This window comes from Micromesistius poutassou, assembly GCF_964030765.1.
Source record: "Micromesistius poutassou genome assembly, chromosome: 2".
Lineage (NCBI taxonomy): Eukaryota > Metazoa > Chordata > Actinopteri > Gadiformes > Gadidae > Micromesistius > Micromesistius poutassou.
In genome coordinates this window covers 184,302-198,410 of record NC_140272.1, presented here as the reverse complement: position 1 = coordinate 198,410, position 14,109 = coordinate 184,302, and the positions used below count along the sequence as shown (strand labels likewise).

The 14,109-nt window shown below is 47.5% G+C and overlaps 2 protein-coding genes across 2 annotated transcripts; both read right to left on the bottom strand.

Annotated features, from left to right (window-relative positions):
* Positions 1–107: 107 nt before the first annotated feature.
* On the bottom strand, positions 108–4,036 carry arpc4 (actin related protein 2/3 complex, subunit 4). The gene is made up of 6 exons (XM_084463900.1): positions 3,977–4,036; positions 2,038–2,156; positions 1,194–1,305; positions 1,011–1,106; positions 756–926; positions 108–538 (listed from the first exon to the last, which is right to left on the bottom strand). Exons 1-6 carry the CDS (start codon positions 3,977–3,979, stop codon positions 533–535), a joined length of 507 nt encoding a protein of 168 aa, XP_084320026.1. The 5' UTR covers positions 3,980–4,036; the 3' UTR covers positions 108–532.
* Positions 4,037–5,303: 1,267 nt separating this feature from the next.
* LOC311338317 (ras-related protein rab7-like) lies at positions 5,304–11,988 on the bottom strand. The gene is made up of 6 exons (XM_084463545.1): positions 11,745–11,988; positions 7,075–7,137; positions 6,752–6,878; positions 6,360–6,578; positions 5,766–5,894; positions 5,304–5,639 (listed from the first exon to the last, which is right to left on the bottom strand). Exons 2-6 carry the CDS (start codon positions 7,125–7,127, stop codon positions 5,544–5,546), a joined length of 624 nt encoding a protein of 207 aa, XP_084319671.1. The 5' UTR covers positions 7,128–7,137; positions 11,745–11,988; the 3' UTR covers positions 5,304–5,543.
* Positions 11,989–14,109: the final 2,121 nt, after the last annotated feature.

The following is a 14,109-nucleotide window of genomic DNA, read 5'->3' as shown; positions in this document are numbered from 1 at the left end:
GTGTCGTTAGGTCTCACAGTACCATTTGATTGATAATGCAAAAGTTGACCAAAGAGAAAAACAAAAATACAAACATGATAATGCTGTTTATTCATCACTTTAGGGTCGTCTGTGTGCCAATTCAAGAACACTTTGCACCAAATGATTTCCCTTTTATTCAAAGGGTTAGGGTTGGTTCGCCGTAGCAAATAAATGCCTTTCATATAAAATAAAATAAAGGTTTTAAGTTATCCGAAAAAATAACTCCCTGTGCTCAGTGATATTGATTCCTTAGGAAAGGCCCTAACCCTTACCTTAACCCTTACCCTTAACCATAATGCAGACTGGCTGCCAATATTCTTTATGTACAAACGTCAATATCTTTCCAGCACAGGAACATCTTAAATGAAGGGCAGAATCCATGGACCATATACATCTTTAACTTTGTTCTGGAATGCACTTTAGGAGCCGTCTGTCTGACCTGAGGTCTGTCTGACAGGTGGTCTGTCCGTCTGTCCCTACAGACAAGATCAGCCGGATTGTCAAGGTCTCCTCAAAACTGGAAGAAGGAAAAAAGAACACTCACACATCTCCTCAAAAACAGCAATGCATTATAATTCCTGTATATATATATATATATATATATATATATATATATATATATATATATATATATATATATATATATATATATCCTGTCATTTATCATTTAGAACACAACAGACACCGGACGACGAAAAGGAATTCAGGCCCTTTTTGGACCAATCACGACTCACGTTTTTCAGGAACTCCTCGGCGACGATGCGGGCTCGGGCGTTGACCGACAGCTTCATCTCACTGATCTCTTTGTCGATCTCCTCCATGAAGGTAATGACGAAGTCCACCAGCTTGTGTTTATACATCTGCTCCGTGTGGAAGTTGGTGATGAGGAAACTAATGTCGTAGCCCTGCAGACAAACAAACCGATCAGTGTGGATCAGTGTGGAATGGTCCCGGCGGTGATGCTTCACACAGACGCCTCGTTCATGTACCTCCACCGGCTTCCTCCTCAGGATGAAGAAGTTCTCTGCTCTCATCATCATGAAGCGCATGAACTTATGGCACAGGATCTTCTCGATCTCATCCGCCTGCAGGACAAAGTTTCATTTGAGAGATGAGTTACCATCAGGAGGAACGATTCATTCCCCTTCCCTCAAACAGCCATTTCTTCCCACCTGCTTGACGGAGATGCTGACTCGAACCGAGTTGATGGAGCCCTCGATCAGAACCTTCTCCTTGTCGTTGCGGCTAATAACGACGGGTTGGAGCAGCAGCTCTTTACTGCTCCTGAGGTGGAAAAGGGAAAGTCACACGCTGGAATGCTTCTCAATTGATCCGCTTTTATATTCCCACTTATATACTTCAGACCTTCTCAGGTTTTTAGAAGACCTTCTTAAGCTGACAGTGATATAAAAGGTCCCCAGATGGGTAATGAGCTGGTTATGGTAATGAACAGGTAATGTGCAGGTGATGGTAATGAATAGGTAATGTGCAGGTGATGGTAATGAACAGGTAATGAGAAGGTGATGGTAATGAACAGGTAATGTGCAGGTGATGGTAATGAATAGGTAATGTGCAGGTGATGGTAATGAACAGGTAATGAGCAGGTGATGGTAATGAGCAGATGAGGGTTAGTGAGCAGGTGAGGGGTCATGAGCAGGTAAGGGGTCATGAGCAGGTGAGGGTAATGAGCAGAGGAGGGGTAATGAGCTGGTGATGGTAATGAGCAGGGGAGGGGTAATGAGCAGGTGAGGGTAATGAGCTGGTGATGGTAATGAGCAGGGGAGGGGTAATGAGCTGGTGATGGTAATGAGCAGGGGAGGGGTAATGAGCTGGTGAGGGTAATGAGCTGGTGATGGTAATGAGCAGGGGAGGGGTAATGAGCTGGTGAGGGTAATGAGCTGGTGATGGTAATGAGCAGATGAGGGTTAGTGAGCAGGTGAGGGGTCATGAGCAGGTGATGGTAATGAGCAGGGGAGGGGTAATGAACAGAGGAGGGGTCATGAGCAGGTGACTCACCGGACCTCCACCTCTGGTTTGTTGTGGCGCTCCACCACCTGGGAGGAGAAGTTCTCGAGGCAGAGGGCCGCCTGCAGGGTGGCCCTCACGGCGTTCAGGTACGGACGCAGGGTGGCCGTCTGGAACAAGACGTCAACATGAGGGTTAACCCTAACCCTAACATGAGGGTTAACCCTAACCCTAACATGAGGGTTAACCCTAACCCTAACATGAGGGTTAACCCTAACCCTAACATGAGGGTTAACCCTAACCCTAACATGAGGGTTAACCCTAACATGAGGGTTAACCCTAACCCTAACATGAGGGTTAACCCTAACCCTAACATGAGGGTTAACCCTAACCCTAACATGAGGGTTAACCCTAACCCTAACATGAGGGTTAACCCTAACCCTAACATGAGGGTTAACCCTAACCCTAACATGAGGGTTAACCCTAACATGAGGGTTAACCCTAACATGAGGGTTAACCCTAACATGAGGGTTAACCCTAACCCTAACATGAGGGATAACCCTAACCCTAACATGAGGGATAACCCTAACCCTAACCCTAACATGAGGGTTAACCCTAACCCTAACATGAGGGTTAACCCTAACCCTAACATGAGGGTTAACCCTAACCCTAACATGAGGGTTAACCCTAACCCTAACATGAGGGTTAACCCTAACATGAGGGTTAACCCTAACATGAGGGTTAACCCTAACATGAGGGTTAACCCTAACATGAGGGTTAACCCTAACCCTAACATGAGGGTTAACCCTAACCCTAACATGAGGGTTAACCCTAACCCTAACATGAGGGTTAACCCTAACCCTAACATGAGGGTTAACCCTAACCCTAACATGAGGGTTAACCCTAACCCTAACATGAGGGTTAACCCTAACCCTAACATGAGGGTTAACCCTAACATGAGGGTTAACCCTAACCCTAACATGAGGGTTAACCCTAACCCTAACATGAGGGTTAACCCTAACCCTAACATGAGGGTTAACCCTAACCCTAACATGAGGGATAACCCTAACCCTAACATGAGGGATAACCCTAACCCTAACATGAGGGATAACCCTAACCCTAACATGAGGGTTAACCCTAACCCTAACATGAGGGTTAACCCTAACATGAGGGTTAACCCTAACCCTAACATGAGGGTTAACCCTAACCCTAACATGAGGGTTAACCCTAACCCTAACATGAGGGTTAACCCTAACCCTAACATGAGGGTTAACCCTAACCCTAACATGAGGGTTAACCCTAACCCTAACATGAGGGATAACCCTAACCCTAACCCTAACATGAGGGTTAACCCTAACCCTAACATGAGGGTTAACCCTAACCCTAACATGAGGGTTAACCCTAACCCTAACATGAGGGTTAACCCTAACCCTAACATGAGGGATAACCCTAACCCTAACATGAGGGTTAACCCTAACCCTAACATGAGGGTTAACCCTAACCCTAACATGAGGGTTAACCCTAACCCTAACATGAGGGATAACCCTAACCCTAACATGAGGGTTAACCCTAACCCTAACATGAGGGTTAACCCTAACCCTAACATGAGGGTTAACCCTAACCCTAACATGAGGAGGAAACATCTGCAGATGAACTGTGACGTCACGGACCCTCTTCTCCCAAACAAGGAATCGATCAGAAGAGGATCGATCCGTCTTTAAAGACCGTCCCCGTGATCAGAATGAGGTAAGAGAGGTACACCGAGCCCCCTGCGGTGAGGTGCATGTATATATTATGTAGATTTATCATCTTCATGGAGTGAACTGGTTGAAGCTAGCTGATGCTAGCCTGTTAGTTCCTCAAAACATCTCCTACGAACCGCCGCGATGGAAATAATTTAAAAACCTCTCAGAGACGACATCCTAGTACCGGTCTACCGCAACACTCATTTGATCATCAACCTCAACATTAAGCATTAAAAGAGACCTACCATCTCGGAGTCTCAGAGGGGCGTCAGGCGGAAGTGAGGAACGTCAAACCTTTTCCGCGGTTACACAGGAAGTCACATGCTGCAAACTAGAGGCCGATTTAAAGTGACAGTACTCAACCAGACATCTAGAATACTGTATATTCGTAGATGTTATATATTCGTAGGAGATGGCGGTTCGTAGGAGATGTTAGGGTTAGGGTTATGATTTTATATAAAATATATTAAACGTTGTTGAAGCACCAAAGCCCAGCTTGCTGTATGCCTCAATTTCATTGTTTTATTGAACACATGTTAACACTAAATGAAACCTGAGATAAGTGCTTCTGGATGTATTGAACTACTACTACAGTTTCTTGAACTACTGAAGACAGCAAAAAAAAACAAAGTGGAAAACGCAGTAAATATAAATGATGACCACACATCACTGGACAATTCATATATTCAAGATTTTTATTATTGTCTGATTTTTCAACAACATCATTGGTATTGCAGAGATCTTTCAGGGAAAATAGTATTATGAGGGCAAAAAAGTAACTTGTTGAGATGGAGAGAGGTCCATTTGTTGAACCCATCCCAAGATCACCTGTAGGTCACCTGTAGGTCACCTGTATACACAGAGTTAAGAAGGAGTCTTGACTTCTCGGCCGACCTGAGCTACAAGCAATAGTAGAAGTAAGAAAAGAAAGAGTGTGATGGTGACTGTCCCAGCCGTGTAGGACGGTGATGACAAAGGACAGAATACACACAGTGGAAACGGGAGTGGTACACATCATTTACATAAAAGGCAAAGTGTATTAATGTCTGAATATCATGTTCTATACGTTTTTAATCAGCACGTCTTATTGGTAGCGACTGATTTTCTATTTGTGACATTGGCCCATGAACACGAGCATTGATGGGCGTAGGAAGGTGGCATTACTTTGACACAAAACCGAAAGAGAAGCTGCAACGTTTCCCAAGATGGTTGCAATGGCAGAAAACCAGTCATCCCTAAACAATGGAAACATTTAAAGGCAAAACATAAAAAGTGCAGACGAATACGTTTCAGACTGGCATTAGCAATAGCTTTACCAGCCAAATATTGTACATATATATAATTTATCTATATATAGTTTGTTAGATGTTGATTTAATTTCTTCAAACAGACAATAGAAAGCAAACCTTTGTGAAACAGGACTGAGGGGCGATGGGGACCATAAGGGAAGATGACTCTGGTTAACTCACATTACAGGCTGGTGGACCGGAGTCTTATCAGCAGGAGTGGGGGGGGGGGGGGTTGCCATTTGTTTGGGGGGGGGGGGGGGGGGGGGACGACACCTAGCAAGGGGCCGGTGGAGGGCACCCAGGACCCCTGGCCCCTGGGTGGGTCAGCAAGTTGATAAAGGGAGATTCTAGTGTACTAATGTGTTGGAATAAGTCCACATGCAGCGTACTGTGTGAGGGGGGGGGGGGGGGGTTCTCCATGACACTGACGGAGGAAGACCAGGAGGGAATCCTTTCCCTGTGGAGGAGGAACGCATGGAAGGTAACCGGTGACGGGGTGGTGGCGAGAGAAGGTCTACGGCCCTCAGCAGCTGCAGCTCTCCGCCGACGGCTTGGCCCGGTCGTTGCGGTCCAGTTTGATGGGCTCCGGGAACTCGTTGTACAGCTCCACCTCCGTCTCCTGGGACGGGGGGGGGGGGGGGGCACAGGGTGAACCATTATACCACCAGGTGGATTTTATAAAGGGCTTGTAATGGCTAATCACACTCACACCTGGTGGTACATGCAGCCCCCTGGTGAGACCTACCTGCTTCAGGGCGTTGCGTGCGATCGTCTGGAATGCCTGCTCCACGTTGATGGCTTCTTTGGCGCTGGTCTCAAAATAGGGGATGTTGTTCTTACTCTGACACCAGGCCTGGGCCCTCTTGGTGGTCACCTGTTCACAAACACACCCTGCATGAAGAACAGCTCGTACCCATCCCCAGGGGAGCAGCGTGGGCAAACACAAGCCCTTTGGTACAACTCAAAAGGGCTGATGATGGTTAAGGACCATGCAGACACTTCGACACAGTCGTCAACCTGTTTTGGTTCTGCGTCGGGTTCTAGTTAGCAGACCAATCACAGCCCTTGCTGCTACATCGCCTCAACGCAAGTTTAAATCTTTTGGGAAAGGCACGTCAGGCGCTTGCGGCGGACACAAGGACCTAAGGGGTTCGTAAACCCTCTTGCGTTGCGTCGACGTGGAACCATAATCAGCCCTAAAGCCAGCCACAAGGAACCACGCCTCGTGAACTCGAGTCGTGCGTGAAAACATTTGATTTGTCAGCCGTTTCCCCTGAATGACTCGTGTGAGTAGTGCTAATGAAAGGGCCTGGATGGGGAGATGAGAACCGGTACTGACCTGTCGGTTCTCCAGGTCGATCTTGTTGCCCAGCACCACGAAGGGGAAGTTCTCGGGGTCGCGCGGGCTGGCTTGGATCAGGAACTCGTCCCTCCAGCTGTCCAGGGTCTTGAAGGTGTTGGGGGCTGTGACATCGAACACCAGCACACAGCAGTCCGCCCCGCGGTAGAACGCCACGCCCAGAGACTGGAACCTCTCCTGGCCCGCCGTGTCCCAGATCTGGACCAATCACAGGAGAGGAGGAATGACGTCAGAACCAACCACGGGCTCCTGTCCCTCCGATGGGGTGGGGTCTTACAATGTTGCCTTCAGAGGACTGCATCGTCTGCTCGGATGGATTCCTCGATTGAAACCAGACGAGATGTTCAACTCAGCGAGCAGACGTGACCCACCTGCATGGTGACCAGCCGGTCGTCCACCATCACCTCCTTGGTCAGGAAGTCTGCCCCTATTGTGGCCTTGTACTGGTTACTGAACTTCTTGTTCACATACTGGTTCATCAAGGAGGTCTTCCCCACCCTGGAGGAGACGAGAAGAACCAGGAGCTCAGACTAACAGCATGTTCTTCATTCCACAAATCCCATTATTTCACCCCGAAAGTTATACAAAGTATGGATTTATTTTTCTCCAAGAAATTTATTTTGTGCTGTTCCCTTGGTCTCTAGATCCACCAGGTGTGACCTTTGACCTCTTGGTCCTGACCATAAAGACTCACCCAGAGTCTCCTAGGATGATGACCTTCAGCAGCACCTTCTTCCTGGAGGTCATCTTCTCAGCGCTGAACACAGAAAACATGAAGATATGATGTCATATTTCAGATTTAGAAGGGAAAACTATTGAATCTAATCCTTCCATTTACAGTTTATTGATTGTTGGTGATGGCCATAAAACATTCTTTTGGGCGAAAATGTTTATCCACTCAAGTTGGAACTTCATTCAGTCATCAATTAATTCAGTCATGTGCTTTTTAAGCCATGTGGTTTTTTTTCTCCCAAATCACGAGGAACACATCATTCCTGATTTCTCACACACCTCATTCACACACACACACACACACACACACAGACACACACACACACACACACACACACACACTATTTATTATTATAAAACGGGTGGTTTAAATCAAGTGATCTGATTGGTTCCTGTCCAATCAGTTTGGACGTATCACGCCGCGCCTAACTTTAACTGTTTATTTATTTATAAAAGCAATAGCATAGTTCACTGAAGCCTAAAAATATGTTGATTGATGGAGAGGGTGGACATGTTGTAAAGCATTAGACACACAGTGAGTGAACTCGATAGTAGGCTAAATTGCTGGTGAAGGGTTCGATTATCTTTTCATCTTTAAGGGGGTCTCTCTATCTCATAAAAAAAGTTGGCGCACCGTGCACATAGCCTTACCATGCGCAAAAGCGCCGGTATTCTTAACCTCTTCAAGTTCTACCTTAACATTTTGCGTGTTTCGAAAAGTTCTTTGCTACTAATCTCATACGTCCTTCATTGGTAAGGTTGGTCTGAAGCGCTCGTAGAACCTTCTTAGCTCTACCGTAGTGATGTTTCAGCTCCTGCAGTCTCCGCCACTGTACAGTAACCTTTAGAAATCCCCGTTGCGCATGTTCATTCCAAGTTCGCATCCGTAGCCAATTGAGGCCAAATTAAACGGCATGTTTGAATTAAGGATATGGTCTCGGCTGTTCTTTATTTTGGGCCGTGGGTACAGCAGGCAAGGTCAGCTCGACTCGCTTCCAATAATTTCAAAAACCTGCAACTTCAAAAAATTATTTTACAATTCAAAAATTAACAAAATTGTCTTCTAAATTAAGGAAATTATACTGGGAAACGAATAAACCATTATAAGTAACGATGTGAACAATAAGTTCACTTAATAAGCGATCTAAATACTTTTTGCAACCACCGCCTCTTTCCGTTGACATTTAGTTTTCACCTTAAATATGCGATTTAAAGTCAAATTAAGTCAACCTGGTCTCACAGGAATCCATGAAATGAGTCGGTCTATGTCCCGTTTACAAAAAATAATGCCCATAAAAGGTTTGAATATTAAGGGCTGCCTAATATTCGTTCGAATATTATATATATTTTTAATATTCTAATAACGAAGTTCGGAGTCAAAGCCCACACACACACACACACACACACACACACACACACACACACACACACACACACACACACACACACACACACACACACACACACACACACACACACACACACACACACACACACACACACACACACACACACTGAACTTTGTGGCTGTTTATTATTTATCCTGTAGGCGATTTTGTATACAGTTGTTATAGGACCTAATTATTTTTTTATCTAAAAAATAACAGAGGTCGGTTCCTCGGAGACACAATGTGACCATCGGTGATCCAAAAGAATGAACACATCTGTTCTACCCAAAAACAATGACGACATGAGGAGCGGCCAACAACACGCCCCAGCACATGAAACACGCCCCAGGAGAGACTCAATATAACCTACCCCCAAACATGGAGGAACCTCTTGGTTCAGGTTAGGGTGGGTTCTTAACTAAACCTCCCATTAAGGCGAAAGAGCAAAACGTCTAGAGGAGCTTAAAACCAGAACAACCCGAATATCAATAATATATAAGGCCATCCCACATAGGCTTTATAACTTAATAATGTATCAACGCGTTCTACAGAAAATCCCACTCCCTTAATAAACAGATTAATAAGCTCTTTAACCTCTTGAAGTGTCAATACTTTCTGCTGAATAAATCACAGCATTAGAGGAACTCAGGGGGCCTTACATTGTAAAGTAATATCGACTTTCTAGTTTCTAGTTTCTAGTACTAAATTGTAGAGAACTTGTTTGTTCATTTCATTGGAAGGCATATTGAGGAACCAATGGCTCCAACATGGAGAACGTGTTCCACTACAGCTGGAAGGCATATTGAGGAACTTGGCACTGGTGGCCACATGGCGGCTGGGAGGTGACTTAATGATACCAACCGAAAGAAGGAAGTTCAGGGTTCCTTCCGGGATTATTGAACCATCAATGAATGGTTCTTCATTACACTACAAAGAGGGCTTTTTCAGCAAGAACTTCAATCCAAAGTGTGGATAAAAATATAAAATTACACAAAAGAATAGTCGTAGTCTAAATGCAAGTTAAATATAGGCCCTCCGTGAAAAATGGACATTGGATAATGTTATCTAGAGTCTAGACTCTAGACCCATGTCATATGTGCAACTGTGACTTATCTCTGGAATGCCAGCTGGGAGGTTTGAAGCTGACTGTTCACATCTTAACTCCGCTTGGTTGAACCGAGCACAGCTCTCATGAACAAACTGTCATCTGTTTAGGCAAGCCAGCCATAATCAAATAATCAATTGATTGATGGAGCTCTCATGCTCCATTTAAGCACGCTTAGAGGTAGGAGGCCCTGCTTACCGCCAGATCCTCACGTTGGCGCCTCCTAACCTGGACTCCACCGCTCTACACCAGCAAGGTCTTTGATCAACACATTCACCTCCAGAGGAACTAACTTCCCAGCCTACAATTAGTGACACAACTAAACGATAAAGACGACATACCTGACTACCACAGACGGGTCCAGCCGCCCGAAAGCTGCAGGAGACATTGAGGCAACAAAAGTTCCATGGTAGTCTCAAGCCTTCAGAGAGTACACTCCACCGGTGCTGCTGTGGAGCGAGGCTCTGGGAAACTACCGCTAGAGGCATGCTCAGCCCGTGGTCCATGTCACATGACCATAAGACTTCACCCTGGATCCAGCTGTGCTTCAGACCAGACGGCTCAAGGCTAACGTTTCCGTCTAGTAAAACAATGCAGGCTGTAATGTTATTTGCATATATCCGTATTAGCGTTTAACCACAACACAGTGTGTCGTAGCATCAGTTACACAACAACCACTCAAGTGTTGGCCCATCCATTCATGGTGATGTGGTGGTGAAGTTAGAAAAGTCAAAATATAATAGCAGGTCTTCTACATAATATGATAAGCCTAACGATTTGAGTTTATAAAAAAAATAAGGAAAACAAGCCATCCTGAATCCCGTGTCAGCATGATACACATACACATGATACACACACACACACCCTGTTGTACACGTGCCCACGAACCAGCCAAGCAGGCAGCTCATAGGAGTGAGTCAAGAACCGCAGAACACAGCCGAACCCTGGGCCGCTGAGGTCAACTTAAGATGACCTGCAGCCTCTCAGCTCCCTTCAAGGACCGACCGAACCAGGCATCTCCAATAGAACCCACACTGATAGCTGCTATGGAGTGTTCTCTACCCCATCACCACACCAGGCATTACCAATAGAAGCCAGACTTTATCAGCTTCTATAGAGAGTTCTCTACCCCATCAAAGCCTGATGGCCAGAACCACCACTCCTCCCCAAAAGACAAGACAATAACAGAAAGTATTGGAGGAAAGAGTCAGCAAAATCCCCTAAATGTAAAAGTAAATGGATGTAAAATTAAATATAGAACAATAACAGCAAGTAATGTGTAATGGAGCCATGATGCCGTGACTACACAGCGAGGGATTCCAGTCCCATGCTCACATTTAGAGAGAATGCAAGTTTTCCGGCATGAATGCATGTTGCAAGAGCGGGAGTGTTGTTTATTGCAGACGTATCGTCCTCTGTGTCTCAGAGACCGGAGGACGTTACCACAACAAGGTGTTCAGTCCGTAAGATCCAGTGTTGCCAACATACTGGTATTTTTTTTTAAATCTAACAACCTCTGTTCAGTGACAGCAGGCATGAGGACGTAAACAAATCGACGGAGAGACACTGAACCATCCCCACACTTCACAGGCTTAACGGACTTCATAAAGTAAAAAAGAAAAGTACCAGGAGCCCATACACTGGTTTACACCAAGAGAATATGCAGTATGAGGTCCGATTATGAGGAGTTATTAATCTTTCTAAGTAGAGGAAAACACACCGCTGAACCTGGGTCGGTGGCAGTAAGCCGATACCCCTCAGTAGGCCTGGAGAGTCAAGAGTTTAATAACTGGACCCTCCGGACGCCGTGTGTGTGTGTGTGTGTGTGTGTGTGTGTGTGTGTGTGTGTGTGTGTGTGTGTGTGTGTGTGTGTGTCTGTGTGTGTCTGTGTGTGTGTGTGTGTGTGTGTGTGTGTGTGTGTGTGTGTGTGTGTGTGTGTGTGTGTGTGTGTGTGTCGGAACCTCCAGACACCGCGCCGGGGAGGCAGGCCGGGGCTGCGGTGCTGGCCTGGCTCTCCTCTGGATCATCATCATCATCATCCCGGACGGAAGCCGTTAGCCGTCGTGTGACATTGAGCAACATTAAGTCAACCTAAACCCGAATCACGTGTTTAAAGCTGATGCTGTGTGAGTGACTTACGGAGCGGCGGGGTCTGGTCGGGCCCCGGTCGGTCTGGCCGCGGGCTCCGGTCGAGTCTCTTATTTGTGGGGACGGCGACCTTTGACCTGCTTGCAAGCGGGAACCTCCGTGTCCGGCTGCTGATCGCGTGCCAACACTACTGCTTCATGCGACACAATAAGACGGATATCGACGGGTGGGTTTTAAACGTGGCAGCGAGCTAACGATCTGCTGCCTCAGCTGCTCGACTCCTTTCACTTCCTCCTGACGGAACGGCCCTACGTGGCTACATCACACGCCCCTGCGTGTCTACGTAACACGTAGCCCCGCCCACTTTAAAGAACCCTGCACCGCTCTACTGAGCACGCGACTCGACGGGTCAATATTTATATTATGTTATATTTATGATAGTCCCCCTTTAAAAGTAATATTAAAACCAATTCACTTGGAAAGAATTTCGCCATAAATAAAAATAAACGTATGCTTATGAATCGTAATAAATTTGTCCTTTTCTTAAAAAGTACAACAAATGACCGCTAGAGGACAGCATCGACCAATATCTGATATATGTAAAATGTAAATATAAAATGTAAATGTAAATAAGCTTCTTTTTTTTCGGCAAGTATGCTCACACATAACCTACAAGGAATTTGGTCTCTGCATTTATCCCATCCGTGGATTAGTGAAACACACAGAGCCCACAGTGAACACACAGTGAGGTGAAGCACACACACAGTGAACACACACACAGTGAACACACACACAGTGAACACACACACAGTGAACACACACACACAGTGAACACGCAGTGAACACACACACAGTGAACACACACACAGTGAACACACAGTGAGGTGAAGCACACACTGACGGAGCAGTGAGCCGCTACAGCGGGGCTCGGGGAGCAGTGAGGGGGGAGGGGCCTTGCTCAAGGGCACTTCAGCCGTGGATGTGGGCGTGGGAGAGCAGTGCTCAACCACTTCCCCCGCCCACATTTTTCCATATATCGAGCTAAGAGCAGTTTACACAAGATAATTTGTATTTTTTATATCCTTTCTATTGTCCCGCCACATTGCAGTGCAAAACGCATGCAATAAAATGTGTTTTTCTGTTCTTTGTGTGTTTATGTGTATGTGTGTGTGTGTGTGTGTGTGTGTGTGTGTGTGTGTGTGTGTGTGTGTGTGTGTGCTTGTGTGTGTATGTTGAAAGCACTAGTCATGTGAGATGGAGGAGTTGAGGAGCCGGTGGGGGTGGAGGTGGGGGTGGAGGTGAGGAGGTGGGGGTGGAGGTGAGGAGGGGGTGGAGGTGAGGAGGGGGTGGGGGTGGAGGTGAGGTGGGGGTGGAGGTGAGGAGGGGGTGGGGGTGGAGGTGAGGAGGGGGTGGGGGTGAGGAGGGGGTGGGGGTGGAGGTGAGGTGGGGGTGGAGGTGAGGAGGGGGTGGGGGTGAGGAGGGGGTGGGGGTGGAGGTGAGGTGGGGGTGGAGGTGAGGAGGGGGTGGGGGTGGAGGTGAGGTGGGGTGGAGGTGAGGAGGGGGTGGGGGTGGAGGTGAGGTGGGGGTGGAGGTGAGGAGGGGGTGGAGGTGAGGAGGGGGGGGAGGAGGTGTGGGTGGAGGTGAGGAGGGGGTGGGGGTGAGGAGGGGGTGGGGGTGGAGGTGAGGAGGGGGTGGGGGTGAGGAGGGGGTGGGGGTGGAGGTGAGGTGGGGGTGGAGGTGAGGAGGGGGTGGGGGTGGAGGTGAGGTGGGGGTGGAGGTGAGGAGGGGGTGGAGGTGAGGAGGGGGGGGAGGAGGTGTGGGTGGAGGTGAGGAGGGGGTGGAGGTGAGGTGGGGGTGGAGGTGAGGAGGAGGTGGAGGAGGTGAGGTGGGGGTGGAGGTGAGGAGGGGGTGGAGGTGAGGTGGGGGTGGAGGTGAGGAGGAGGTGGAGGAGGTGAGGGTGGAGGTGGAGGTGAGGAGGAGGTGGAGGAGGTGAGGGTGGAGGTAAGGAGGGGGTGGAGGTGAGGAGGGGGGGGATGGAGACGGGGGTCCTACAGGAATTCCTGGACTTTCACACCTATGGAGAGTCTGGTCTTTATGGTGTCTTTGGGAACTTGGTTTGTAAACACAAACAGCTCAACACAAAAGCCCCTGGGTGTGAGGGGGGGCCGGGGCCGTCTGACGGGGGCCCCGTGCACGCGGAGGTCATACAGGTTCATGTGGATAAAGTCACTATTGTTCAGAGTCCATATTGTGCATTCATAATGCAGAATCTGTATTATAATACAACGTATTGTCATATTTCAACCCTGTGTGTGTGTCTGTGTGTGTGTGTGTGTGTGTGTGTGTGTGTGTGTGTGTGTGTGTGTGTGTGTGTGTGTGTGAGAGTGTGTGTGTGAGAGTGTGTGTGTGTGTGTGT

Excerpts from the sequence above, each read along its gene's own strand:
- arpc4 (XM_084463900.1), bottom strand. Across the intron at positions 1,107-1,193 it reads TCAGCATCTCCGTCAAGCAG|GCGGATGAGATCGAGAAGAT; the intron begins GTGGGAAGAAAT and ends TTTGTCCTGCAG. Across the intron at positions 927-1,010 it reads TGAGGAGGAAGCCGGTGGAG|GGCTACGACATTAGTTTCCT; the intron begins GTACATGAACGA and ends GTTTGTCTGCAG.
- LOC311338317 (XM_084463545.1), bottom strand. The coding sequence starts at position 7,127 with ATGACCTCCAGGAAGAAGGTGCTGCTGAAGGTCATCATCCTAGGAGAC. Across the intron at positions 6,879-7,074 it reads ATCATCCTAGGAGACTCTGG|GGTGGGGAAGACCTCCTTGA; the intron begins GTGAGTCTTTAT and ends CGTCTCCTCCAG. Across the intron at positions 6,579-6,751 it reads ACCGGCTGGTCACCATGCAG|ATCTGGGACACGGCGGGCCA; the intron begins GTGGGTCACGTC and ends TGATTGGTCCAG.